The sequence below is a fragment of the Panthera pardus genome, unplaced genomic scaffold, assembly GCF_024362965.1.
Source record: "Panthera pardus isolate Hobbes unplaced genomic scaffold, ASM2436296v1 HiC_scaffold_6, whole genome shotgun sequence".
Lineage (NCBI taxonomy): Eukaryota > Metazoa > Chordata > Mammalia > Carnivora > Felidae > Panthera > Panthera pardus.
In genome coordinates, this window is record NW_026526991.1 from 49,609,841 (window position 1) to 49,634,545 (window position 24,705).

Sequence of the window (24,705 nt, forward strand, 5' to 3'; positions counted from 1 at the left end):
CCCATGAAACCCAAGAGTCTGCTCTGCATAATTTATTTTTTTTTACCAATGCATTAATATTTTCTCCAACTATAATTAACTACATGTCAGTGTTGCACTAAGTGCCTTATCTATACCAGCTCATTTAATCCCCATCATATATCTCCATATAGGCATTACATTTCAAACAGGGGAGAACATAGAATTAGGTTAAATAAATTGCCCAGAATTATAAAGTTAGTATGTGGTAGAGGCAGGGTTTGGATAGGTCTCTGTATGAGTCAGGTTTCTAGGAGAAACAGAACCAATAGGGTGTGTGTGTGTGTGTGTGTGTGTAAAGAGATTTATTCCAGTAACGTGGCTCATGTGATTATGGAAGCTGACAAGTCCCACGATTTGCAGTTAGGAGGCTGGTAACCTAGAAAGGTTGCTGTTTTAGTTCCAGTCTGAGTCTTAAGGCCTGAGACCCAGTGGTGTGGTTCCCATTCAAAGGCTGGCAGGCTTGAGACACAGGAAGAGGTGATGTTTCAGTTCGAGTCCAAAGGCAGGACAAAGCTGATGTCCTGGTTCAAAGGCATCCAGGCAGGAGGAATTCTCTCTCAGTCTGAGAGGAGTCAGCCTTTTTCATACTATTTGGACCTTCAATTGGTTGGATGAGGACCACCCACATTAGGGAGAGCAATCTGTTTTACTCAGTCTACTGATTTAAATGTTAATCTCGTCTAAAAACACCCTCCCAGAAACACCTAGAATAATGTTTGACTAAATATCTGGGCACCCCTGTAGCCCAGTCAAACTGACACATAAAATTAACCATTGTTCTCTCTCTGACTCCAATTACTCTGCCCAGTACTGTCATTTTAAAACTTACTCTATTTTTCTTAGATGAACTTTTTTTTTTTTTTTTTTTTTTTTGCTTTCACATAAGCTTTACTTAAATTATTCATGTTAGAGCTTCTTCTCCTGTTTTCCCTTTCCGCAGTTACGTTCCCCTAACCAAAGATTTTAAAATAAAGAACACTTGGACTCATTCTGTTTGCTTTCTGCTCTTTCTCCCCCCAGAAGATAAACTATCCAAGGAAGCTTCTTCTTTCATTTTGAATGTTCAAAAAGGGTTTTGCAGCTAAAAGTGAGTTAACAACATCTAAAAGACTCCACGGGTACCCACTCCGAAGCGTCTATCAGGTGTGAAAAGAGTTTTCAAATGCACTGCATGCAATAGAAAGGATGTGTTAGGTTTGGTAGCAGTACAGAAACTTTCAGGTGGTTGCTTAGTATGCAGTGTGTGTGTTCGTGTAAGTCAATGCACGATTAAAAAAAATGTATTGTGGATGTTTTTAGGCCCTGGAGCAAATCCAGAAGAACAGCTGGGATTTTACATCTCCCCAGGGACTCCTCAAACTCATGAAATTCAGTCCCAAGAAGTCATAACACTCCGTTAGAGTGGAGGCCCCGGAGACTGGAGGCTCACTTGTCAGAGTACAAAGGTAATGAAAGGGAAGTCGCTCTTTGTGTCTGTCACACACATTGTCAATTCTTTAAGGGCCTGGGTGTGTCCACGTAAGCTGGAAAAGGCGATCAAACATGAAAAGTAAAGCTTTTGGTTTACAGGTTTTTCCTCCTTTTCTATCAGGTGAGGGAGGTTCTAGTAGCAAGAGGGCATGCCTTTTCTTCATTTTATTTTGAAGATGATAAATAGAAAAGTAGATAAAGTGAGGCTGCATTTAGGAATGTGTTCCATGGCCTGTGCAATCAGCTGTGCACAGTAACCAGTTAGGCAATTAAATGAAATGGAATTGTGTAAACGCAGACCGTGAAACCATTCAAACTGTACAAATAACTTGGCTGGACAAGTTTATGTTCAAAAAAGGAGCATAAATTCTTTTTTTTAAGTAGGCTCCATACCCAATGGGGGGCTTGAACTCAAGACTCTCAGATCAAGAGTCACATGCACTACCAGCTGAGCCAGACAGGCACTCCCACAAATTCTTTTTTTTTTCAATGTTTTTATTTGTTTTTGAGAAGGAGCATGTGAGCAGGGGAGGGATAGAGGATCTGAAGCAGGGTCTGTGCTGACAGTGAGCCCATGTGGGGCTTGAACTCACAAACCAAGAGACTGTGACCCGAGCCGAAGTCAGACACTCAACTGACTGAGCCACCCAGGTGCCCCCCCTTTTAAAATTTATTTATTTATTTATTTATTTATTTATTTATTTATTTAGAGCAAGAGGGAGTGTGAGTAGGGGAGGGGCAGAGAGAGAGGGAGAGAGAGAATCCCAAGCAGGCTCCATGCTCAGCACAGAGTCTGATGTGGGGCTCGAACCCACAAATTGTGAGATGACCTGAGCTGAAACCAAGAGTTAGACGCTTAACCAACTGAGCCACCCAGGCGCCCCCACTCCCAAAAATTCTTAATGTAAGTGAATTGATGTCTAGAAACAGACGTTGCATTGTAGTTGTAGTCTTTGAAAGGCACTGATTTTCATACTTGATGAAGGAAAAAAACACTGTATCATATCCTACTGGCTGGTAGATATCTTCTGTATGAAAGTCCCAGTAGCACTACAATTTCGTTGGAATAGATTTTTATATATAATGCTTGGAATATGAGATGACTTTAGACAATGGAACCAAATAAATATAACAGACTGAGTTTTAAATGATTTCGTTTTTTTTTTTTCCTGGTTTGATATTAGCAAATGATCTCACAGTGTCATGAAAAGGATTCATTAGGGTCTGGGGTGATGTGCTAGGCATAGCTTAAGGGTGATTAAATACCACCATCATCAACCATCATCGACAAGTGCTTACTGTCCCTGGAATGGAGATGCAAAGAGGTAAGCCATATTTGCCCCTGACAGAGCTCAGGGCCTAACAGATGACTTACATGTACAATCAAAGATGATACCAGACACTGGATATTGATGAACAACTGTTTGGACAATAAGTACTTTGAAGAGTTTCTTTACCAGTCTCAGTTGTACAATCTGTAAAATAATATCTCACCCTAACACACAAATAGAATGTATTAAATTGATCTTCCACTTCTAAACTGTAATTTTCTTCTTGTATCTCTAGCCTTAGCCCAGAGTCTAACACATAGTAGGAATTTTGTCTCCCTGAGTTAAAATACTATTATTTTAACCGTTGTGAGCTGGAATTCCTTATCAACTGTAATCTGTTACTCAGCAGGACAAATGCACCACTGATTGTGATGTAACTATATGAGGATGATTCAATCCATACTTTAGCATACCGGTCTTCTGGGTTATGTTTGTTAGAGCAACCACACACTACATGGCTATTTAAGATGCCATTAAAACAAAAAGCAAGCACAGCCAATGTTGTGGTTATTTCTATGTTGTCAAAAGCTAGATCTCTGCCTACACACCAGCTGGCCTGGTTATGGCTGGGTTTGCCCTGTTCCTTTGGGGGGAATCAATGACAAATGCCTTTCTCTCCATAAGATTGGTGGTTCTAGATCTTGAAACAAGATTAAGACAAGACAAAAGTAAGCAAGGAGTCTTGTTTATTTCAGGATGGAGGGTGGACCATTTAAGAGTAACAGGTGCGACATTCGGATTGATTTTCTGGATTTTACTTCTCAAAGAGTCTGGAAAGAAGATTTAAGCAGCTCAGACGGGATTTCTACTGATAACCCCCTGGGATGGTTTGACGATGCCCTTCCTTTAGCTCTTCAATTCCTTTACCTTTGAAGCTCCTGGGCCTGAGCCTCTCCTTTGCTTAGGAGAGATAGTGCTTGTCTTTGGCAGCTGGGCAGTTTTGTAATGACAGCTGGCCACCCAGCCAAGGGACAGTGGCAGGAGCAAACATCCCAGCCCGATAAGACTGCTTATGCAGAAGCAAGGGGGGGGGGGTGGAAAAAAAGATCCTATCTTTACTTTTTTTTTTTTTTTTTTTAATTTGTGGTTCTCTGGCTGTAGGGTTATGTTTCCAAGAGAAGAGACAGACAAGGCTGGCAAGAACCAATGTCAGTTTGGGAGCGCGACCTGCAATTCCTTCAGAGGCCAAAATAAACTGCAGGACAGAGAGTCCTAACAGTGCAGTGGTTGGTCCCCAACAACCACACACCAGTAGTTACAGCCTCAGGGGTGAAATTCTTCAGTCCACATCAGACACTCAGGAGGTGAAGACATAGGGATTATCTAGCCAGTCCCCCAGCTTTGAGGCAGATGGATGTCATCACCCCACAGGGCAGACAGTTGCCAAGTGTCATCTGGAAGACTGTCAGGAGCCCCTCCTAGCATTATGCTTTGAAATCACAAGCAAGCGCCCCCATGTCTGGGCAGAATCTTCCAGGCTCTACAGTAAGCTGTCCCCCTCCCCCATATCCATTCTTCCACCCATATTCTATAAGCCTATGACAAGGGAAAGAAACTAATCATAAAACCTGATCCTAAAAGCCTTCTGATACTTGCAGACAGCGATTACATATTCACTCAGCCAAGGTCTCCCTGCTCCATTTAAAACAAAAGAGGTTCTCCACTCACGCCCTTCCCACTCCACCAGAAGACGTATTTCTGGAACCAGCGCTGGCCATCCCGAAAGTTGCTATTTCCCTTAGTTGAGGGCGAAGTTAGCGAATCCGTAGCTGCGAAGTCTCAACTCGGGGGAGGGGGCGACAGACCGGGCGGGGGAGAGCGGCGAGGAGGAGGGACTAGAGGGAAGGACACTGCCCCCTACTTCAGCGAGGTCGCTGCCTAAGCCGCTGGAGCCGCCGGTCTGGGTTTTGGGAGGGAGGAGTGGCGGCCGTGGCGGAGCGGCGTGGACTCCGCACCCGCGGCTCGGTGCCAGTTCGGTACCTGGCGGGCCGGGCGCGCCTCGCAGGCCGGCCGCCCGGGGCGCGGAGGGTGTGAGCGCGCGCGCCCCCTCCGTGCCCGCTCAGCCTCGCGCGCGTCTCGGGGGAGGCTCCGCCGAGAGGCGCCGGGGGAGCCCGCAGCCTCAGTCCTGCCGCCGGCGGAGCTTTGTGCGGCGGCGGCGGCGGCTCCGAGTCCCACCTGCTGGCGGCGGAGAGACAAGGAAGGGGAAGAAGAAGGAGGAGGAGGAGGGGCAGGAGGCGGCGGCGCGAGCCCACTCCTCCCGCCGGCGCCCACCTCCCGGGGGCTCCGCAGTCCCCAGCTCTCGGCCTGCACGCGTCCCGCCCCCGGCCCGGCCCGGCCTTAGGTCCACGCCGCGGCGGCCGCTGCTGCAGCCCCGGCAGCCCGGCCCGGCCCGCCCGGCCCGGCCGCCGCCACCCGGAGCCGCCGGCGAGTTTGAGGCGAGCGCGGGGCGCCCGGCTCCGCCTCGATGTGCCCGGGAGCCGCCTCGGCGCCCCAGCTCCGCTGAGCAGCCCCCCAGCGCACAGCGGCCGGCACAAGAGGGCGAGCGAGGAGGCGCGGCGAGCCCCGGAGAGAGGGGGCCAGCGAGAGAGGAAGAGCGAGCCCGAGAGCGAGCGCAGGGAGCAGACACCATGCCGGGCTGGAAGAAGAATATCCCCATCTGCTTGCAGGCGGAAGAGCAGGAGAGAGGTGAGTGAGGCGACGGGGCGGGGGAAGGCAGGGAAGGGGGGTCCGGGCCAGGGGCCGCCCCCGGTGCCTCCCTCTCCCCCAGCTCCCCCTGACCTGTCCACCCGCCGACGGGGGAGGGGCGCCGCGCCCTCCGGGGCCGCTGGCGGATAGAGGCGGCGCCGTGCGAACTCGGACCGATTTCTTCGGTGGGGGTGGGGGGGCGGTGCGGGAAGAAGGGGAAAGAGGGAGGGTGCGGTAGGCAGGGAACTTTTCGTTTGGGGAAAGATTTTTTCGAGGGGGGGGCGTAGGGGGTACTGTAGCTTCTCCGGGGCCCGCTTGCACGTGGAACCCTGGGCGCCTGCCTGCAGGGTGGGCGCTGGTAGGGGGTCCTGCAGTGTTTTAAGTGACTTTTCAAACTTTCCTGCCTCTCCCGCGGCCGCCTTCGCGGTGTCCCTGCCTCTGGCTGGGCTCGATGGTGCTAGGAAGCCCAAAGTTGCTGGAGATTCAGGGACGAGGAGGAGGAGGAGGAGCAGGGGGAGGAAGAGCTTCGGGGCGGGAAGTGGGCGCTGCCGCAGGTCTCCGGAGGGGGGGAGGGGAGGAGGAGAATGCTGTCCCTAGGCTGGGGGTCTGGGGCTGGGAGCGATGCCTGGGAGATGAGTTATGCCCTAGCGCAGTCCCTGCTGTCAAGTTAATACCGCAGGACTGCGGGCTTTTCGTAATTACTGTCTATTTTCTTTTGTAAAGGCGACTGTCCGTGCCAGGTTGCTTGTAGACCTTTTGTTGCTTGACGAAGTGTGCTGGGCACGTTGCTTCCAAGTGACTTGAGAGGAAAGTTGAAGGGCCTTTGTACCTCAAAGGCTCGGTTCTGTTGAGGTCATTCCACGGTGGTTTGGATTGTGCAGAGGCTGGCCAGGGAGCTCAGCTCGGTAACCTGGATGTGATGTACTGAGTGCACCAGAATTTCCTATACAGGCCCCACGGGGCTAGAGAGGTGTGCGCCGTGACTCTGCTAGCATCCAGAGGGACCCTGGCTGGCAAGGTCCACCAGGGTTTATTCTCCTGCTCCTCCCACCCCTGCCGGCCTTGGCTTCGAGGAAAATGCTTTAGAATTGGATGTGCTTCCGGATGCTGGGTCCGCATGGGCTGTGGCAGCAGTCGGTGCTGAGGTTAAACGGTGCTGTGTGGGTGGGTGGGTGAGGAAAGCAGGAGGAGGCAAATCTGGTGCGTGGAGAAGGCAGAGTTGTCAGGAGAGCTTAACTCCGGCAGCTTGATGAGTTGGTATGGAGGGTGGTTTGGTTATTGGGCATGCCAAAAGTTTCAGGCTTTTGAAATAATGCTTACTTACTGAAGAGCCAATGTACGATTTCCAGTTTTTCTCTAGGTGGCACAACCTGTCTTTGGTTTATATCCTGTTTAATGACTCAGGGAATTCATCCCTTTTTAACCACTTCCTTATTAGATATGTGCATTCATTTTCCAGCACTCTTTCTGGCAGGGGACCTTATGTTTACCCATTCAAAAGGCACCCCTGCTTTAGAAATGCTCCTGGTTTTCCCTCTAGGAAATCATATCTTAAAAGTTGCAAATAGTGGTACTAATAATTTATAACCAGGTAAAAGCGCTAAATGAAAGCATTCTGTCAAGCATGGAGTGTCTGTCCTGTCCACTGAATGTCACGATGAACTTGGTGTTAAATGGATCTGTTTGCTAAAAACATCAAAAATCGTGGTACTTCTGACAAGTTTTATCAGAATGCTGAAATGGGTAGATTTTTGAATTGTGACAAAATGTACTTGTATGTCTTTTAGAAATGTATGGTAACTTTGAAAGATGATCACCTAATCTGCTTGGAGGAGATAAGACTGAATTTCCTCCAGAACATAAAAATCTGAGTCAGAAATGGGGTATTCTTTACCTTCTCCAATAGGAGAATACAGGCATGTTTGTTACTTGGTGTCTTTTTACACTTTAAAGATTTCTTCTTGCTTATATTATATGATGCTTTTCTAATTAGCATTGTATCTGATTTGCTTGTGGCATTTCTTTTTGGGGTCCTGATTCACTGGGAATGCACAATTATATGTGTTTTGTTCTCTTTAAAACCTACCTGGTGTCTCTGTTTGAGTTGCGTGTGCGTGCACATATGTACATATATATTTAAATTAACTGCGCTGCCTGCATGATTTTTAATGCACATGTCAGAGGATACTGCTTGAAATTGCTTATTCTTTTGGAAGAATATTATTGGAACGAGTAGTTTTTTCTATATGCGTTTGTCATCAGCTTATATTTAGGTTTTTTTTCCCTTTGGAATTTACAATTTTAAATGATTCAAATAGTGTTGAATTAGTTCTTGTTAAATATAAACAAAAATGTTGAACTATCAGGTTGGTCAGGAAAATAATGAACATAGAGGGAACAAGTACATGTTACATTTTCTCTGGGGATAACATTGGACAAAATGCCATTTCTAATATCTTACCATTAAAGTCTGATGTTGGTTGTGCTCACATAACCATTGCTCTTTTCATATCCCCCCCCACCCAACTCCAATTTATATTTAAACATTCTGAAACCCATCATGGAGACTACTCTAGCATAGCATTTTTTCATGCAGATTCTGTTTAGCTAAATCTCTTCCCGAAACTTAATGCAAATTAATACAGATTGCTAGCTTCTTTAAGGACTACTTATTTTTACAAGTATTTCTTAGCATTAATGTTTATAAAATATCCTAATCTCAACTCAAAGATTTAGGGAACCTGCCTTCTTGGTATGTAACACATACAAAGAGAGATTTGGCCAGTATGTCTAATTTCATGACATACCTATACACCATTCCTAACTTGGGTTCATCTTGAAGGCTTCTGTCAAGATGATATTGAGTGAACTATTGCTATTGCATGCAATGCTGAGCAGAGAAACTGTAGCATATGGGTTATTGCAGTTAATGCAGTTACTTCCAAAATGACATGTTAAGATTCACTCATGTACGATGACATACTATTAAAATTCAGGGCACATTTCTCTATCTCCTCCCTCCTCCGATTTTCTGCCTGAGATGATAAACCCAATCCATTTAGAAGTCACCCAATACATTTTTGGCTAAATGTTTCAGGAGAAGAGAAAGGACTCTAAAAACTGTTAATTAACCCACTCAAATTAGATTAATATATTAGTTGTTTTAATCTGCTCATTAGTTTATCATGTGTAATAGAAATATAGTTGTTAAGGAAAATGTTGGTAATTAATGATGCTTCCTTTGGCTTGTAGCTTCCCTTCTGATTTCTGTGGCTTTGGTTAGTAAATATTCGTGTGTGTGTGTGTGTGTGTGTGTGTGTGTGTGTGTGTGTGTGTATGTTTATACACCAGGGGAAAATGTATGCATTTTGTATAGTTCCCTTTCTCCTGGCGTTTCTATTCTTCTCATGTGTTTTGGAGGTGTACAAATAAACTTGAGAACTTTCTTTTGGACTTCAGTAGGAATTATCATATCTGGGCTTTTGCTTCTGTTTTGTTGAATGAGAGTTTCTGGATCCCTTTGGATATAAAGACTTTAGTTTTTATAAAATATATGTGAGAAAGCACAGGGGGCTTAAGTAGTGTGCTTTATTATTGTCTTTGGTTTGTTTCATTTTCCACACCACAAGGAGATCTGTTGACCCTATTCTACACAGCCTGCTTATCAAAAATTCCAATTTGAAATTTGACTTTTGACTGGAGAGTGCTGTGGGGAAAAGAGAAGAAATCAAAACGCATGGAGAGTCTGCTATGTGTTGGGCATGGTGGTTGACACTTCACATGCATTATTTGGTACAATCCTTACCACATGCCCGTAAGGTAGGTATTATTATTTCCCCTGACAGATGAAGAAACTGATGCTCACAGAATGAAAAAAAATGCCTCAAGTTAAAAGGCCAAGACTTAGGGCACCAGTTTTTAAGGAGAGAATTCAAAAAAGAAGTTAAGTTGTATTTCTTGAGATGGAATTTTTAGCATTATACACATGCGTGCATGCGTGCGCGTGCACACACACACACACACACACACACACAAAACATGGATTTTTTGGACCTATTTAGTGGACACTAAATCTTTCATTAAGAATTTATAAAAAGAGTTTTTTAGTCATGGATAGTGGGACAAAGCTTCCAAATTACATTTTGGGCTTTTGACAAATGACCAGATAGGTTTATTAACTCTAACAATAAGGATTAAAATGTCAACATATTTTTAAGTAGAATTATTTGGTTAAACTTAAATACAGTCATTTAAGTGAATGGCTTTTCTCTAACTACTTGTTATAATTCCATAGTTTTCCTTGTTTTCAAAGAGTATTTGCCGTGAAGGCAAGAATTAATAAGAATTAAGTATTTTTCCTCACCGCGATGAACTGGGAAACTACTGTATCGTTAATAGCCATTGTGCATTTGCTCTTTTGCCAACATTTTATTTAATTAAAGCCATTCATCTGAACTCTCAGCCTAGCTATCTATCAGAAGGCCCAGTAGCCAAGCAGATAATGCTTTCTTCTGTGGTAAGCTGATTGTTTTTTTTTTTTTTTTCATGAAGAAAAAGAAGTACCAATTTAATTGGTAAAGAATATTGAGAATTGAATATCATAGTTTTTAAAACTGTTATATTAAATACTGCATGATGGCTGATGGTTTAAGGTTTTTAGGATTTGATCTGCTTACGTTCACTTAAGTTATAATAGTAGTTTAGTAATACAAAATATAAAAGTAATAGTAATACAAAGCAACATGTCCAACAGAGAACAATATTCAAATGCAAAAGCAAAACCTGACTTTGAATCTCTTGATTTATCTTTTGTTAAAGTCTATTTCTTCATAAATTCAAAGGTTACCTAAATATAAATATAAAAACTTATCAATACAAATTTCCTTATTTAAGAAACCTACTTGTTTAGGCATGTCAGTGACCAAAGGGTGCCGTCAGTTTTAAAGGAAAGTTAATGTTCTTGAAATGTATCTGCTGAGGGGCACCTGGGTGGCTCAGTCCGTTGAGTGACTGACTTCGGCTCAGGTCATGATCTCACGGTTTGTGAGTTCGAGCCCAGCGTCAGGCTCTGTGCTGACAGCTCGGAGCCTGGAGCCTGCTTCCGATTCTGCGTCTCCCTCTCTCTCTGCCCCTCCCCCTCTCATGCTCTGTCTCTCTCTGTCTCAGAAATAAGTAAACATAAAAAAAAAATAAATGTATCTGCTGATTAAAATGCACCTGATTGAATTTCTTACTGTCTTTCATTTCAACAGCGATTAAACTTTAAGCAGCAAATCAGGTGTTGAAAAGAATGTGAAAACGTGGTTAGTATTCTAGATAGATTCCTTAGCTCCACTCAGCACAGTGGTGGACAGCAAGATACTTAAAGTCAAACAACAGTGGGTTTAAATTCCATCAGCACTTCCTAGCTCTGTGCTCTTTTAAGTTCTCAAAGCCTTTGTATTCTCTTCTTGAAGATGAGGACAAATAACATCTACCTCTTGGGAGGAGTAAATGAAATTAACAAATGTGGAATTTATGATAGTACCTTTCATATAGTTCCGGCTCAGTAATAGCAACTCATTATTTTTATGATATCTTGATATAGATCTGTAAACTTAACACCTCAAGGTGTCCTGATGATAAAATGATAAATTTTTATTCTTTAAAAACTTTATAAACCAGTAAAAAAAAGTCCAGGGTTTTGTGAAAAGCTATACTAAGCTGCAGAACTTTATGAGGTCATTGATAAAGTCGAGTCTAACTGTCACAAAGATGAAGAAAGTCCTAAGGCCACACTTTTTCATACATGCAGCAAACTTTTATTTACCACTAACTGCCATGGTGGGTACCAGGGATGAGAAAATCATGGTTCCCATTTTCAAGAAGACTGTTATGGGTAGTTATAGAGTCATGGATGTGACAGATAACTCAGTACAGCCTCTCTTCTCCTGTAAAGAATAGTGCCAAGGGAGCAGAGAAGAGGGATTGACTGTATTGAAGAGGTGGCACAGAGGAAGTGTTAAGAGACTTGAAGGAAGGAGAAGAACTTAGAAGGTTGGATGGGGATGTGAGGATGGATATTTCAGGCAGCGGGCATGGTGTGCTCCAAAGCGTTGTAGAATAAATTATACCAGGAACCACTATTGGTTTCTTAAGGAGCCAAAGTGTAGAATAAGACCATGCATATGGAGTGTAGAATATGAATATTCATTTCCCCATGAGGTAGGGAAGCTGGTTGGAGAAGAGGAGCCTAGAGAGGGCCAGATTTGGAAGAACTTTAAATATGTCGGATGAAAGAGTTCAGATTGCATCCATCAGGTGTTGGGTGAATTGAAGGACTTCCGACAGAGAAGTGAAGGGATCAGATTTATATCTTGGAAAGGTCATCCTGGTAACAAGGAGAAAAGATTGGGGAAAGGGAGATTCTGGAGGGGTGGGGTCATGTAGGAGGCTACTGCCCTGTTTCAGGCCTGCAGAGATAGTCAGGAGGAGGACAGGTGAATGTAAGAAACATGGGGCATGTAGGTTTTTGGTTTAGACTGTGATTAGAATCAGACTGTGTCTTGAGACCCAGTGCCTTGATATAGACACTGGTGTTCTTTCTACCTCATGTTGCCTTTCTTTATTTCCTCTTCATCAAGTTTATGTCGGGGAGGAGGAAGGGGGGGAATATAAACATGATCTGATAGAACAATGTGAAAATAGAAGGCCACCAAAGTGATTGGGTCATAGTGACAGCTTAATGTGCACAAGTTTTGTTTAGTTGTTTTTAATTATGTAAAATTCGTATACCGTCTAATCCTAAAGGAAAAATAATTATTATCCTGTGCATTAGTCTTCTATAACTAATTAGGAATTTTAAGTGATCCTTAAAAAAATTTATTTATTTATTTATTTATTTATTTATTTTTTAATTTACATTCAAGTTATCATATAGTGCAACAATGATTTCAGGAGTAGATTCCTTAATGCCCCTTACCCATTTAGCCCATCCCCCCCCCACAACCCCTCCAGTAATCCTCAGTTTGTTCTCTATGTTTAAGAGTCTCTTATGTTTTTATATTATTTTTCCTTCCCTTCCCTTATTTTCACCTATTTTGTACCTTAAATTCCTCATATGAGTGAAGTCATATGATATTTGTATTTCTCTGACTAATTTCGCTTAGCGTAATACCCTTTAGTTCCATCCACGTGGTTGCAGATGGCAAGATTTCATTCTTTTTGATTGCTGAGTAATACTCCAGTGTGTGTGTGTGTGTGTGCGCGCGCGCGTGTGTGCATGTGTGTGTATCCATTCATTTTTATCAATTCATCTGTTGGATATTTGGGCTCTTTCCATACTTTGGCTATTGTTGATAGCACTGCTATAAACATTGGGGTACATGTGCCCCTTCGAAACAGCATACCTGTATCCCTTGGATAAATACCTAGTAGTGCAATTGCTGGGTTGTAGGGTAGTTCTATTTTTACTTTTTTGAGGAACCTCCATACTGTTTTCCAGAGTGGCTGCACCAGCTTGCATTCCCACCAGCAGTGCAAAAGAGATCCTCTTTCTCTGCATCCTCGCCCACATCTGTTGTTGCCTGAGTTGTGAATATTTGCCATTCTGACAGGTGTGAGGTGGTATCTCATGGTTTTGATTTGTATTTTCCTGATGATGAGTGATGTTGAACATTTTTTCACGTGTCAGTTGGCCATCTGGATGTCTTCTTTGGAGAAGTGTCTATTCGTGTCTTTTGCCCATTTGTTCCCTGGATTATTTGTTTTTTGGGTGTTGAGTTTGATAAGTTCTTTGTAGATTTTGGATACTAACCCTTTATCTGTTATGTCATTTGCAAGTATCTTCTCCCATTCCACTGGTTGCCTTTTAGTTTTGCTGATTGTTTCCTTTGCGGTGCAGAAGCTTTTTATCTTGATGAGGTCCCAGTAGTTCATTTTTGCTTTTGTTTCCCTTGCCTTCGGAGACGTGTTGAGTAAGAAGTTGCTGTGGCCAAGGTCAAAGAGGTTTGTGCCTGCTTTCTCCTCGAGGATTTTGATGACTTCCTGTCTTATGTTTACACTTGATCTTAGCTAAAAGGCCGAGAAGTGATTCCCTGTCTTACGTTTAGGTCTTTCATCCATTTTGAGTTTATTTTTGTGTATGGTGTAAGAAAGTGGTCCAGGTTCATTTTCTGCATGTCGCTGTCCAGTTTTCCCAGCACCATTTGCTGAAGAGACTGTTGTTATTCCATTGGATATTCTTTCCTGCTTTGTCAAAGATTAGTTGGCTATAAGTTTGTGGGCTCATTTTTGGGTTCTCTATTCTGTTCCATTGATCTGAGTGTCTGTTTTTGTGCCAGTACCATACTGTCTTGATGATTACAGCTTTGTAATACAGCTTGAAGTCTGGAATTATGATGCCTCCAGATTTGGTTTTCTTTTTCAGGATTGCTTTGGCTATTTGGGGTCTTTTCTGGTTCCATACAAATTTTAGGATTGTTTGTTCTAGCTCTGTGAAGAACGCTGGTGTTATTTTGGTACGGATTGCATTGAATATGTAGATTTCTTTGGGTAGTATTGACATTTTAACAATATTTGTTCTTCTAATCCAGGTATGTGATTTTTTTTTAATTGAAAGAGAAATATGGTAGTTATTATGTTGTGGAAATGTCTTTCCTACTAATAGAATTGGGTGGGGTTTTTAACATTATTATTTTCTGAAAACAACTAAATGCTCTGTGAATAATGTTTAAAAATAGTTCGTATATAGGACTCAAAATGACAAAACTGGGGTTCAAGTCCTCTCTCAGCCATCTTCCTGATCTTTTGGCCTAGTCATAGACTGCCCCTGTGAAACTTCCTTTTCTCATCTCTGAAATGAGGATGATTCTTGGCATACTGACCTCCTGGGATTATGTTATGGAGTGAAACCTGTTAATTTTACATGACAAAGGGGAGAAATAAAAACCTTAATTCTCCGGGCACCCGGCTGGCTACTCTTGATCTTGGGGTTGTAAATTTGCAGCCCCCATTGGGTGTAGAGATTACTTAAAAACAGGAAAAAAAATCTTCCAAAATGAAGTTCAGCTATGTTATGAGGTTTGCCATGTTAGGCTCCCATTTGGTTGCAAAACAACTCAAATAATGCAACTAAATTACAATACATTCAAAGCTGCACCGGAAGACAGCCTCTTTCCTGGTTGTCCTTGGAAAAGTCCAGCTCAGACTAGGAGTCGACCTTGTCTCCTGCGCCCTGTTGTTCGGTTTCTGCTTCTCACCAGTCCAAGCTTCTGATCTCAACCCAATGTCCAAGGGACCATTACTTCTCAAATTGAAATCACGTATAGAACCTTTTTACAGGAGAAAAAATTTCTTGCAGATATCCACTGCTGACTTCATTTTTACTGTGCTGCTTAAATATGTACTAACATAAAACTAGGTGTAAATTCCTGATGCTTATAGCTCTCATACAATCACAGAACCACAACAGATTTTACAAGTGAAATACAAACAAAACTACTAAAAAATCAATAACTTTCAAATTAATGACATTTATTTCATGTGACTTGATATTGTTTGCCTGAAACTAAATCTCCTCTTGGAGCGTGAATATGGTACTTGCTGCTATGGAAAGTAACATTGTCACATGCTGCTATGGAAAGTAATATTACCTTTTTTTTTCCCCCCACTGGCTGAACTCCTTTGGAACCTTGGTTTTAACAATCTGTTGTTACTTGGTTGTTTTGGGCATGAACACATCATTTATATGTGAAGTCCTCCATTCTTTCTTTTTAAATTTTTTAATTTTTTTAACGTTTATTTATTATTGAGAGAGAGAGAGAGAGAGAGAGAGACAGACAGACAGACAGAGCATGAGCACGGGAGGGGCAGAGAGAGAGGGAGACACAGAATCTGAAGCAGGCTCCAGACTCTGAGCTGTCAGCACAGAACCCGACGTGGGTCTCGAACTCACGGAATGTGAGATCATGACCTGAGCCGAAGACAGACACCTAACCGACTGAGCCACCCAGACGGCCCTGAAGCCCTCCATTCTTATTGGTCTGCTTTATACCATGGTGATCCTAAATACAAAAGCCAGCATTGGCTTTGCAGCTGGTAGCAGCAGTGGGCTACATGCTGATCTATGTTAGTGCTTCTTAAACTATTCTGATGGAGGGCTCTTTTCATCCCAGTCTGGTCAGTGGTCCCATACAGCCCAGTGAGTGTACTAGGGCTCACCTGAGTTACCAGAGTCTGACCACATCTGTATATGTCTTTACCCTGTTCAGTGAGGTGAGCGCATTAATCCCAGACTGGGATGCTGGGGCGGTGACACATTGCTGTAGGAGTTTCTGAATGCCTGACTTCATTTTCAGTATTTATCTAACCATGGGCGAGTGATAAACAGTTTTCCTGACTGACACTGACCACAGACCACACTTTGGGTAGTACTGGGTTAGAACATGTTTATGTGGCAGGGGTTAGGGAGGAAGGCTTGGAAGGATGGGAGAAAGGTGTGTGTGTGTGTAAAAATGTACACAGTACGTTTGAGATATACAAATGAAACATAATTTATTTTCTGTAGCTGCTTTCCCCTTGCCTTTGAGATCCCACTCATGTTGAAGATGGAAAACATCTGATCTTATTAATTAAGAGCATAGTAGTTTTCAGTTTAAACACTCTTTCTTTGGTTGTTGCTCTCTTTTCTCAAGGGTGTTCCTTCCCTCATTCTCTGAAGGGGAAAGTTAGTATCTTCATGGCGCTGGGTGAAGGGCATTTGATTCACTGTGTGACCCTCACTTTGTCCCCTGCTCTGCACTTGGCATGCTTGGTGACTGGGCGCTGTGCCCTGGTCTCCACTGAAATTAGACTGTTCCCATTTGGTCTTTGAATGTCATCCTGGCAGCTGATTTGGACTTCCTGGACCTTGCCGTTGTGTCTACTTGTGAGATACTGTAGCCCGTGACCGTCTTGTCAAAACTATGCCTTTTTTGGGTACCAGTCCTGTCAGCATTTCTGTATCCCTCTTGGGCACTTAACTCTTTCCCTTGAATCATGGTGGAGTTTGTGGGATCTTGGGAGGTGCCCTCACCACCTCTGCAGATCTGGCACCTTCTGCAGATACTACCGCTGCTTTGCTCTCATGCCATGTTGAATGCTGTCTCTGCCAAATAACCATCATGCTGGGTGATGAGGATCACTCGTCAGAAAGTTCACTATTGCCCTTAAAGCTACACAGGTGTTTTTCTCTCTTTTTGCGTTTGTCAAGGAGTTTTAAATCCTTGCAGCATATTGGACACTTGTACCTGATTATGTGTCCCCCTGTCCCTTCCTGTTTTTCTCATTCTGTGCTGTATCAGATATCTAGAATGGCTTCAGTGACTTGAAAACTTAAAACTAGAAGGCACAAGGGTCAAAAGGGTGAGTGAACACAAGGAACAGTCCTGTTCGCATCTTAGGTGGGTTCCTCTCTGTAAGATCGGAATGCGGAGAAGAAAGAAAGAAATAACCTAGAGTTGACGTAGCCTGAAGCTGACTGATACCTTGTATTGCACACACACCTTTTTCACTTAATAGTTTTATTAGAAATCTGCCCTTTATATTTCATCAGCAGATGTGTGAACGTGAGAACTGACATAGTTCTCATGATTGGAAGTGTAATTGCAACGTGCATTAGCAATTAGATATTCATGTATTTTATTTATTTATTAAAAATTTTTTAACGTTTATTTATTTTTGAGAGACAGAGAGACAGAGCATGAGCGGGGGAGGGGCAGAAAGAGAGGGAGACACAGAATCCAAAGTAGGCTCCAGGCTCCGAGCTGTCAGCACAGAGACCAATGTGGGGCTCGAACCCACAAACCATGAGATCATGACCTGAGCTGAAGTCGGGCGCTTAATCGACTGAGCCACCCAGGCACCTCAGATACTGATGTATTTTAAAGGTTTACTTTTTATTTTGAAGAAAGATGTTTAAAAGAGATCACTAGATATCCTTAAGACTTCTAGTATGAATTGATGCTAGAATTATTATTTTACTAGCCAAGTGTTAATTTAGTTTGTTTTCACAATTGTTGAATAGAGCAGACAGTATGAAAGTCTGATACAGAGTTTGACATCTTTTTATTAGCAGAGTCTACGTCTTTTTAAGTACAGTTCATAATTTGAGAAAAAATTAAGGAAGATTGTTTTTACCTGTTAGTACATTAAACAGCAACACCAAAACAGTAGATAATAACGTAGGTGAATAATCAGATAATAATGTAGTAGTATTTATTTGTTCATTTATTCTGATACATACTCTGTGAATAGTTTTCCTCCTTGATATCTTATGATGTCAAGTATTTGTCTCTCCTATTACTGACCTTATAAATGCCATTGACACAGACTGTGGAGTGTGCTAACGTGCTCACAGAGTCATACTTCGACAGTCAGGATTTCTCCGTTGCCGTCCTCAGAAGTGTCAGGATTGTTGACTAAAAGAGATTGGCATTAAAATTAGATTTTTCAGATGAATTCAAGTGTTTCTTTTTAAATGTATAATTTTCCAGTGTGTGCAGAGCACATTTTCATTAAATGAAAACCTTGAACAAGGCAATATAAATTTAGTTTCTTTGTTACTGTTTCACTTTTCTCCCCCCCATAATTTTAGTTAGGAGAATGAAAATTTGCCAGGCTAGAAGCCAACACCTGTAGTGCTGCATCTGCTGAGGAAGTACCTCATCTGGCTTTGGTCGTGCACTTGAATGCTGATGTATGTTTTATGTCAGCTGATATATGGTGCTGGTGTGTGTGTGTGTGCGTGTGTGTGTGTGTGTGTGTAAAAGCCCTACCATTGAAGAGTAGTCTTGCTTTCTCATAAAGAATCTATAATGTTATTGGGTGTGATCTGCGCCCTGCATTCAGTGACTACATTTACTCAAAACCCCACCCTTCTTGCTTCGACTCATCATAGTGAAAAAGGAAGGAGAACGATGTATTAATTTTCTTGGGATTTTCTAACGAAGTACCACTGACTGGGTGGCCCAGACATCAAAAATTTATTTTCTCACAGTTCTGGAGGCTAGAAGTCCTTGATCAAGGTGTCATGTTAGTTTCTGGTGGGAGGTCTCTCCTTGGGCTGCCAACAGCTGCCTTCCCCACTGTGTGCTCACATGGCCTTTCCCTGGAATATGCATGAGGTGCAGGTGGAGCGAACTCTCTAGTGTGTCTTCCTACAAGGACACTAATCCTGTGGGATCAGGGCCCCACCCCTGTGATGTCATTTAACTTTAATTACTTCCTGGAGGCCCCATCTCCAAATACAGCCATGCTGGGGGTAAGGGCTTCAACACAGGGACAGAAACATCCAGTCCATAACAGGCAGGAACAGAAAATCAGTCAATGGCATATATAATGTTTCTATACGTTTCATCTTTCAGCATCTGGAAACTGCTCCTTTTGCACAGAGGTTAATGTACTTAGAAGATGGTTTTAAAATACAGCCTCCAAATTTTTCTTTTTTGATAGTTTTCCCACTGAGTATCTATGTCCCCTCCATTGGGATCTGGGCAGGCTTGTGGCTGCTTTAAGCAACAGGGTATGCTGGGACTGACGCTGTGTGACTTTTGGGGCTCAGGTACAACAGATGGTGTGGCTTCCCCCTTGTTAGCTGGAACACTCGGTTTGGAGCTCCGAGCCACCACCGGGCTCTCCTGCTTCTGCTGAGTCACCACACTGTGTGGAAGTCAGTTCACTTGGAGAGGCCCGCATGTAGGTGCCCTGTTTGTCTATCCCGGCCTTCAGCCTTCCCAGCCTAGGTACCAGACGTGTGAGTGGATGAGCCTGTGGATAATTTCAGCCCTCAGCTGTTGAGTGCCCTGGCCTGTGACTCTTCCTAGCTGGGGCCGCAGACCATCATGGAATCGATACAAGCCATTGTGTCTGTCATGTCTGAATCCTTGACCTGTGGACTCTATTAGCATCACTAAATGGTTCATAAAAAGCAGCTACATTTCGGGGTAATTTGTTACATGGCAATGGTAAGTGAAACAGAGGCTGTATGGCCCCGTTTTGGATCCCTTATCTCCTGTTCTGTTGCACTCTCTGAAACTCGTTGTTTATCATCAGCAACATCCTTTATATCCTCAGCCTCCCCTGGAACTTCCCCTTCCCTTTCTCGATCTAACTGAAACATGGCTCTTCCATTGCTTCCTTTGTGTCCTCTCAGGCGGTCCTACTCCTGGAGGAGGGACAGAAGGTCCTTTCTGTTCTTCTTTGCTGTTTCCAGTCAGTTTTCTTCCCCTCCTTTCTGAAAATTTGTAATTTTGAATCTCGTGCTATAGCACCCTACAAACCACTGCTCCTCTCTGTTGTGGTCACTTCTCTGCGGTATGTGACCATTTTAACTCCTGGCTCACTGCCACTTGTTCCAATGTGGCTTCTGTCATAATTCTTATGACTTCAATATTCATATAAATGGTCCCTCCAGTTTCTTGGTTTGCTTCTCCATCCTGTGTCTTTCTGTCTTTCGGTTGTTATATCCGACTCTACCTCAGTTGCTCGCTTCTGTGACCACATTCTACACCAGCAGTTTTCAAAGTGAGGTCCAGTGGCCCCTTGGGGCTGCAAGCCATTTTCAGAGGGTCTGTTAGGTCAAAACTATTGCCACAATAATAGTAAGACATTATTTGCCTTTTTAATATCTTTGTCTTGGGAAAGCTTTCCAGAAAGCTGCATGATGTGATGAACATCTTCATTCTGGCCACTAATGGAATACATACTTGTATATTCTTGTGTTTAAAAATTTTTGTTTTAATATTGATATTGTAAATATTAGTAGACATACCTTGCATAACCAAAAACTTTTTTAAGGTCCTCACTAGTTTCTGGGAATGTAAAGCCACGCTGAGACCAATGTGTTTGAGAATGGCTGCCCTGATACTTGTTACTAATGACTGCACCCTCCATTATCTCATTCTGCTCTCCAGTTGGCACCTGTCTTTCTGTAATCCTGACTCCAACGGACTTCAATTCCAGTAGGGCCTAAAATCCATCGGCTCTCCCCTCTTTATACGTACTGTCAACACTCCTCTCAGGTCTTCATTTCCCTTCTTTCCAGCTTGACTTTCCATTATATCATATAATCAGTCTTTTAGGAGGATTCTTAATTCGCTCATGCCTCTCTCATTTGGTAGGACTCATCTGGAAAACCCGGTGAAACTCCCTACCACTCTAGTTTACTTCTGTAAAATTTAATGTGGTTGGAGAAAAACACTCAGCCAAGCTGACTGCTTTCACCTTAATTCTGTGATCACTGATCCCCAACGGGCCCTTAGTGCTGCTAGGTTATCAGGCTGCATTATCTTGGTCAATTCATTCATGCCTCTGCTCTCCCAGATGACTGATACCTCCCACTCTTCCCTGTTTCCTCGAACCTTCAACACCTCCTCTTCCATTCTCACCCTCAGCTGAAAACTCTGCTTCCTATTTCACTTAGAAAACAGAAGCAATTAGAAGAGCATTTCTGTTTGCCTCTCTGCCCATATATTTTGTCTTCACTCTTGTTACTGTGGTTGAACTGTGTGCTCCTGTGCAAGGCCGGCTCTCTACTTGTACACACGATCCCATTCCCTCTTGCCCACTCCAGAACATGGCTCCAACATATTCTCCCCCCTCTCCAGCATCATCAGTCTCCCCCTCTGCTGGATTATTGCCATTATGCATACATCCGTGGTATTATTTCACCTACTTTTTCACCTCTTTTGACTCTCAATCCCTCTGGTTACCACTACAATTTTCTGTTCCCCTTACTACTGAAATCCCTTGAGAGATGTTCCTATGTTCACTCTGTAATATTTCTTTTTTTATTCTCTCTTGAACCTTGTCCAGTCCAATTTTTGTGCCCTATTCTATCTTCTACCAAGAAAACCAATGACCTCCATATTGTTAAGCCTGGTGGCCGATTCTCAATCACCCATCTCCTGACCAGTCAACAGAATTTGACATCATTAACTACTCCCCTCGGGAAACACTTCATTCATGTGGTCACTGGTCCATCACATTGTCCTACTTTTCCTTGTCCCTCATCAGCTAACTCCTCTTGGTCTCTTCTGTATTTTTTCCTTGGATCCCTGACATCTAAATATTGGAGTGCACTAGGTTTTGGTCCTTGTGCCTCCTGTTCTTTTGTGCTCCCCTCCAGTCTTACTGATAGGCTGGTGCTTCCCCCGTTTGTATCTCCAGCCTATTCCTTTCTTTTAATCCAAGGCTTCTGGATTCCTTGATTTTCAACAGTTCCTTTTGACTGTCTGACAGGCAGGCATCTTACACCTAATATACCTAAAATCAAGTTCCTGACTTTCTCCCTCAAACCTATGCCTCATTTTGTTTCTGTCTTACTGCTTGTTCATGGCAAAGCCCCTGGTATCTTCCTGGATTCCTCTACTTCTTCATATCTCACCTCCAGGGTGTTAGATCCTGGATCCTCTCTGTGGAATCCTGTTGATTCCATCTTCAAAATATATCTAGAATCTGATTGTCATCACCTACCTCTACCACGTCCAATTCAGCTACCAGCATCTGTATTAGCTAGATCACCACATTTTCCTCCTAACTGGTTTTGTTTGTCCCCTTGTCCTTTGTTCTTACAACAGTTTTCCATAGAACGGCCAGAGTGATCATTTAAAAACATGTCAGGTCTGCTCAAAACACTTTAATGGTGGCCCATCTCACCCAGAGTAAAAGCCAAAGTAGAAGGCCTTAATGACGAGGCCCTGTATAATCTCTGTTACCAATTTATTCTTATTTCTCTGTCCTAGCCCCCCTCATTGAATCTACTGCAGTCAGACTGGGCTTAGCAACACCCAGTTTACTCCTATCTCAGGGTCCTTCTTTGTACTCACTCTTCTCTTTGCTTGTAAGACTTCCTTCTCACCTTCTTCAAATTTTTGTGTAAATGTCACTTTCTTAGTGAGGTCTTCCCTTACTAGCTTATTTGAAATCACAACCTCCTCAACACTCTTTCTCTTTCTTGCTTTAACTTGTTCCTTAGGACCATATGACATACCACTTATTTTACTTATTTATTTGTATATTGTGTATGCCTAGTGTTTATTGTTACTGGAAGCTCCCCGAGGGCAAGGATTTTTATCTGATTTATTACTGCTATATCCCTAACACACAGAGAATACTTGGTTCATAGTAGGTTCTCAATTGAGTTTCCAAGTCAGTGTTACTCAGAGAGCAGGAGAAATGATTTTCGGATGATAGAGTAGTGAAGTTCACGTGTAGGTTTCGTGTTGCTTTTCAGGGTTTATCTTTTGAACTTGAAGCATTTTGATTCTAGCAGAAGATTCTTCTTTCCCTAGATTTTCATACCGCCTCATTCCTGGTCTCCCCTATGGGGTTGAAGAATTGGGAGATCTAAATAGACTACTCCCACCTCAAGAAAGGTAGCTGGCAGGTGAGCAGGGAGTTTCTCTTCTATCACTGGCAATCCATGGACTGGCCTTTGAAAAAGTGCTCTTTCACGTTTAAGACTGCAAATATTTTCTGCTAAGATATACCTCTGTTGATGATACACTAGATGTGTTAAAGCGGAAAAATGATAGAGGAATGTTTTACAGTGGAAATCTTTTTCTTGATACTCTGAAATACGATGGTTACATCAGTGCCTGTGTGATAGTCTTATTTGTGTCCACCCTGCCCCCCATGGCGCAGGGCTCCGTGTGGATACTTAATATTTTGTTAAATGAATGAGTAAAGGGAACAAGATGAGTTGGCATTATGAAAAATCATGGTGGGAAAGAGTTAGGCCTATCTTTCCCCCTCTATCTAGAGGCAAAAGCTACGTAAAAGTGAAGAGTACAGTGTATCACCACTTAGTACCTCTGAATTGTATCTCTCAATTGCTTTAAGTAAAACAAACAAGCAAACAAACAAAACAACCAAAACCAAACCGAAACAAACAAAAAAAACCCCACTTGTTTTTGATATTTGAAGAAGTTGTGCTAAAGACAAGATGATTTCTTTTATTATTAAACATATTAAACATTAATATTAAACATTTTTACAATATTAATATTAATTACAAAATTAATATTAATTACAAAAAATAATATTTTACAATATTAATATTAAACAAAATATTAAACAACATATTAAAACAAATATGAATAGTTTATGTAGTTCCTTATCTATGCTATTTTTTCTTTTCATTCTTGATTCTTAAAAAAGTACCGAAGGCAACGTCTTTCTAACGGCTTCTTTCTGGCCCTAGATGAGTCCAGTTGGTTTTGCTAGTATATAATAACATGCCAGTAAAATGAGGATTAGTGTATTTCGCCCTATTTTTTAAGCCAATTCATTGCACTCTAATGGAATGACATAAAAAATGGCCTTTAATTGAATAATTTATTATGCCATTTGTTTTTTTCTTAAAATCAAATGCAGAAGTAGTACTTAATCAATTTCCTGCTTATTACTGCAACCAAAGGGCTGCATAGTTATATGGCAGACCTATTAGGGAGTGTTTATATATTTTTTAGGGAAACATTTATAATGTTATTATATAACATTGTTCTTTGTTCTAAAGCTGCATTTCATATATACATGCATCCTAAACTACACCATTTTTTCTTTAGATACGGTTGATTGCGTGGTAGATAATCTCAAATTTCAGCATAATCATGAATCATACTTAGATTAAGGCAATTGGTTTAATGCAATAGTTTTTCTCCCCCAAAGCATCTCTTTAAACAACTAATTTTCCCAGGCTTCTGTTTCATGTAAACTGTCACTTGACTGTTTATCAATGCTGCTTTGTCCTCATAAGATCCGTACTCTATTTCTTCCTAAATTCCCAAGGTATCTGCTTGGTTTTCGCCCTTATCCCCCAACAGTGGGATGTCAGAATAACAATCAATTCTGATACTCCATTGTGTTTTTTTGCAATGCCTAGCATGAGAAGTCTCAGGCATTCAATAAACACTTGTGGACTGATTGATCTAATCCCCAACTCCTCTCGGAGTTTAACCTAAGGAAGACTCTGAATGAATCAAAGGTCCCCCATGGATTCCTTATCCTGTCAGTTAGGTTTGGAGTGTATGCAGTAGGTGTGGTAAAAATACTCAGTGATCAAAAGAATACTTTCTATTATGGAAAAGCAATTTGGGAAACTTGGTTTTACTGCAGGATAACTAGAGATGTGAGCTCTTAGAATCATAAATGGATTTGAATGCTAGCTCCTACCCCACTG

At 42.4% G+C, this 24,705-nt stretch overlaps 1 protein-coding gene across 9 annotated transcripts in view; it reads left to right on the plus strand.

Moving 5' to 3' along the window:
• The first annotated feature begins 4,689 nt into the window (after positions 1–4,689).
• Positions 4,690–24,705, plus strand: part of GRIP1 (glutamate receptor interacting protein 1) — a 682,822-nt gene continuing 662,806 nt past the window's right edge. For all 9 annotated transcript variants that reach the window (XM_019455025.2, XM_053896004.1, XM_053896010.1 and 6 more), the window contains exon 1: positions 4,690–5,507. In XM_019455025.2, the coding sequence (XP_019310570.2) occupies positions 5,450–5,507 (58 nt within the window). In that variant the 5' untranslated portion in view covers positions 4,690–5,449. The remainder of the gene's footprint in view (positions 5,508–24,705) is intronic.